The sequence below is a fragment of the Triticum aestivum genome, chromosome 7B (assembly GCF_018294505.1).
Source record: "Triticum aestivum cultivar Chinese Spring chromosome 7B, IWGSC CS RefSeq v2.1, whole genome shotgun sequence".
Taxonomy (NCBI): domain Eukaryota; kingdom Viridiplantae; phylum Streptophyta; class Magnoliopsida; order Poales; family Poaceae; genus Triticum; species Triticum aestivum.
In genome coordinates, this window is record NC_057813.1 from 722,957,072 (window position 1) to 722,961,888 (window position 4,817).

The 4,817-nt window shown below is 45.8% G+C and overlaps 1 protein-coding gene across 1 annotated transcript in view; it reads right to left on the bottom strand.

Annotated features, from left to right (window-relative positions):
* Positions 1-4,212: 4,212 nt before the first annotated feature.
* Positions 4,213-4,817, bottom strand: part of LOC123158624 (glutathione S-transferase 1-like) — a 1,532-nt gene continuing 927 nt past the window's right edge. The window contains exon 2 of the mRNA XM_044576540.1: positions 4,213-4,809. Within this exon, the coding sequence (XP_044432475.1) occupies positions 4,338-4,809 (472 nt within the window). The 3' untranslated portion in view covers positions 4,213-4,337. The remainder of the gene's footprint in view (positions 4,810-4,817) is intronic.

Here is a 4,817-nt window from a genome sequence, read left to right on the forward strand (position 1 = left end):
GGGCATTTTTTTAGACCCAAAACCCCACACGCCTGGAAGGAGACGGCCAGGGCGCGCGGCGACTATGGGCTACCCTAGGTCAACCTGATCGCCCTTAGGGCCTCATGGATTGCTGCCCTACAACTAGAAGAACGAGGAAGAAAAAGTACAAGGGAGAAGGAAAAGGTAAAGATAAAAAAAAGTGGCTCATTGATTTTTCGATTGTGTGTTGTTTAGTCGTCTGTCACCTTTCATCTATCTATAAAGCGGATGGACCTCCCGTATCTCTAATAGCAAATCCGCAGTATCATGACTGATGACGTATACTGTTCTTGACTCGTTTCCAGATGATGGGGTATCTGTTAAAAAAATAGTGGGTGAACTCAACGCCTACAAGAAACCGAGTCTTGATGTTTGCACTCAACTATTTAGGAAAATCTTGTTGCTTTGACAAGAAAGCTTACACACCTATTCCTCTATGGTTCACCATCTATATTTTTGCGCAGTTTGGATATGTCATATAAATATGTTCTGAGGGAGGGGTTGTTACCCCCCTAGAGGCTTAAATTCAGGAAAGTGCAGCCACATACTCACATAAAAAAGGAAAATTTTCACCCAGTTTAGATTCCCACATAGAGCAGAAGAAACAAAGGGAAGCTAGACCTCGGTGGCCCATACAAATGTCTCTTTCGTTGACTCGCCGCTATGATTTGCAGGGTCTGGTTGTCCTTTGATCTAAAGAAGGGTTTACCTCGGAGACCAGTAGAGCTAGCTCAGTAGTGAATTGCTCAGCCGACAAGGGCGAAGAGGGTGGGGGATGAGGCCTCAGAAATGGCTCAACAACTTTGTTCGTTTCATCGCGTTGCTTGAGAGGATGGGTAACATGTGTTTGCGCTCAACTATTTAGAAAAATGTTGCTGCTTTGACCAGAGAGATTACACACATATTCCTCTATGGTTCACCATCTGTATTTTAGCAAGGTTTGGAAAATGTCATATGGGGGTGTTTTGAGGGGTGGGGGGCAATGCCCCCCCCCCCCCTCCCGGGTGTGCATAGTTAGTGAAGCAGTTTTTTAGAGGCTCAAATTCAGGAAAGTGCAGTCACTTGACTCCCCCATCGAGCTGCATATTTTCTCTTCTCCCCCTGCCATCATGAGCTAGCTCTGGCACTTGCAACATGCATAACACCGAGGCAACAGCTTACTGAGGATAACTTTCTAATTGTTAATCTTGTCGAGATCTTGGAGCTAGAGGTAGGCTCCATCTACCTAGAACAGCCGAAGTTCACGATGGATATCATTTCCACGATCTCCATGGATTGGTAATTGTCAATCTCATTGAGATCTTGGAGCTAGAGGTAGGCTCCATCTACCTAGAAAAGTCGAAGTTCACAATGAATACCATTTCCAAGATCTACATGGATAAGATTGGGACAATCCAAGTTATTATCAATAATTTGGTGAAATAGTTTTTTGACGAGGATGGATCCTCAAATCTACTACGAGCAGAAGCAGGGGAAGCACTCGTGATGCTAGCAATGGAGAGCCCTAGCAACTGCTCCGCTATGTTGCTTATGAGCTTATTGGGGATCTCGGCAGCAAACTTCAGTGTGGTCGGCACATATACCCAGTCGCAAGTCTACTTCAGTGTATGTGCAAAAACTCTAGGGAATTTGTGTTGAGACATCAAGGTTCAAACCATCGCTTGTCTTCTACCTTGACAGCTGTGAAATCAGCTTGGTAAAGTTAGTTACCATGATAAACACACCAGCTCTGGCATTGAGCAGCGCATAAACCTTTGCTAAAATTGTTCCTCCCTGATTGTCTACAAAGTAAACATAAAACTGCATCACTTACTCCCTCCGTCCGGCGGTGAAAGTGTACGTTTGGCTTTCAAATTTCTCCACAAAAGAGTGTACTGTACTTCTATTTTTCCAATGCACTTTAAAGTAGAAAAAATTATCTCTCATCACACGATAATCAAGACCAATAGCATTCTACGCATGATCTTCTTAATTTGTACATGCACTTAGCTCATTGGGGGTTGGGTAATTAAAAAGGAGAGATATTGTGGCTTGTACCTTTCCAATGCATATTTACTATACTCCATAATTTGTCCTAAAATTTTTATATATACACTTTTCATTGGACGGGGGGAGTATGGAAGAGATGCGCGGAGAGGTCGCTCTTACCTATCACCTGCCTGTGGGCATGATCTGCAAAATAGCCAACCTGAGGGAGCTCCTCGCCACGCTCCCATCCGCCGATCGCCACCCTCTCAACCTGAGGATTCTGCCAACGCCACGGAGGAGGGTGACGATGAGCGCTGTTGGATGATCTTCAATTACTATGATCCGGTTGTTTACCCCAGGTTCTACGACGTGGAGACGTGTGCGCTGGCCGACCTGGCACAGTCTCTCGTGCCCCGCGCCGTCGCGAGCTCGGGCGGGCGCATGCAGCTGGCTGCGGCGAGCGCGAGTCTCCAGGCGAGCGTCAGGGTGCGCGCGGTGTCCCCAGGGGCGGACCTACATTGAAGTGAGGGGGGGCCCAGGCCCCCACTCAAAATTTGAAACTCTAGTGATATTGGCTTGTGTTTTTTAAAAGATATGCTTAAATTCTTTAAATTTTGAAAGAATATGCCCCCACTCAAATACTTTGCCCCCAGTCAAAATACTCTCTAGGTCCGCCACTGGGTGTCCCCCGTGGAACGTCGCGGCGGCGGACCCGCGTTGTGCCTGGACAAGGCGGCGCGAGACGTGTGCTGGACGGCTTGTTTGGCGCATCCGAGGGTGTCTGGCCAGACGTCGCCTCGGTGCACCTCAGGTTTTGGGCCTTTTCGATGCTGATGTGGGCTGGTGGGCTCTTTAGTTTATGTTTTATTTATGTTTTGTTTAGGTTACTTTTAATTTATATTTTATTTAGGTTTTTAAATTTATGTTTAATTTAGGTTATTATTTAGGATACGTTTTAATTTATGTCTTTTTTAGGTTATATTTACCAATAAAACCAATACTATTTATGACAGACATGTTTTTATATGTTTACTGATCCAAGTACTATAAATACTTAAATAGTTCAAGGTTGAGAAGAACATCATCACTGATCCTGGTACATAATACTTTAAGATTAAATAATACCTACTAATTGTCACTCGATCTAGCTCACGACGACGGAGTGGGGTTGTTCCTTCTCTGCCCCTTTCATTGTGTCGTCGGCGTTCCTCACGACGACCAATAGGAGGTTTTGGCATGAGTAGGCATAGCGATGGGTGGGGAGCAGCCTCACCATGGCGAAAACGGGTGACAACAATGGTGGATCGAGCGGCGGCGGTGACTGGAATGACACCGGTGGAGAATCAAGCGGCGGCACTTTTGGGCGACGGTGATTTCGGTCTGAATTTTGAAAACTTTTGTGGAAATGGGTAGCAATGAGGAAGACCTAGGGATTTGGGTGAGGCGAATTCATTGTGTTGGGATGTCAATCATTCGCCGCCGCAGCGGTTTTCCCTTATGCAACAAAAGGAGCTCGCTTGGGATTTGAGGAGAAAGTGGCGTTGCTCTCCAAAATGAACCTTTCGAGACTTAACTCCTCAAACTTTTGAGAAGTTATAGGTTTGAGGATTCGCTTAGGTTTGATTAAATCCTCAAACAGTTTTGCCAAGTCTCAGTCGACTGAGACGTCTCAGTCAGTCGATATTATATTCGTTTGATCTTATGTGCAAATTCATGCAAAAACTTTCTTTTAGCTTTTTCTTTTTACTTCTTATATAATATGTCATTTGACTAAGATTTTATTAAATCTCAGTCGACTAAGACATAGCCACACCATCCTCAAAATATTCCAATTTGGGGAGTTAAAAGGAATGTGAGAGTTTGGTTAGAGATACTCTTAGAGAGCCTAATTAAATGGCATTTCGTGGCATGTGGTGAAATGGGCCATTATTACAAAATTGTGTGTAAGTAATAAAGATCTTTCCACATAAATTGTGTATACTTTGACGCCTGATTGAAACCCTCTTGTTCAGTTAAACTCCTCGGCAAATTTTAACATGCTCCCTCTTACCCCCTCTTTTTACATATGAGGTAAGAAGGTAAGAATTAATCGGTCCACTAATTAATGAGGTCAACGATTCAGATCTATTATATACTCTCACCTCTTATACGAGAAAAGGAGATAAGAGGGAGCATGTTCATGTTAAAACTTCTCAAAAATGATTTGAGGAGATTGAGGGGAGGTATAACTTCTATCCCTCTTACTATTCAAAATGGAAAGAGTTACTGAAAAACAAGACAAATCATTTCCACCGGCACATCTCGGACAACTTCCACTCCACAAAGCACACACCACAACACCACTCTTTTCACGACGCATCCATAAGCTCCATGACCTTCTCCACACTCGGCCGATCCATCATCCCATCAACCCAGGCCTTCATACGCGGATACGCATCGAGGACGGACGCGCAGGGGCTGGCCAGCAGGTAGTGAGCCATGGGGCAATGGCTGAGGTCCGCCAGGCTGATGAAATCTCCGGCCAGGTACCGGGACCTGGACAGACGCTCCTCGTAGACTCCGAGGGCCACCTTAAGCTTCTCCAGGTTCTCCTCAACGATTTTGTGGTCAGTCGTCTCGCCCATGAACATGGGCACGACGAAGCACTGGAAGGTGATCGCCGACATGGCCCTGTCGAAGTTGTGGGACTCGGCGTCGAGCCACGCGTCCACCGTCGCCAACTCGGCAAGGCTGCCCTCCCTTAGAAGATCGGATGCGCCTTTTCGGAGCACGTACCTCGAAATCGCACGCGACTCTGGGATCACAGGCGCAGTAGCACAGCTGAAGGC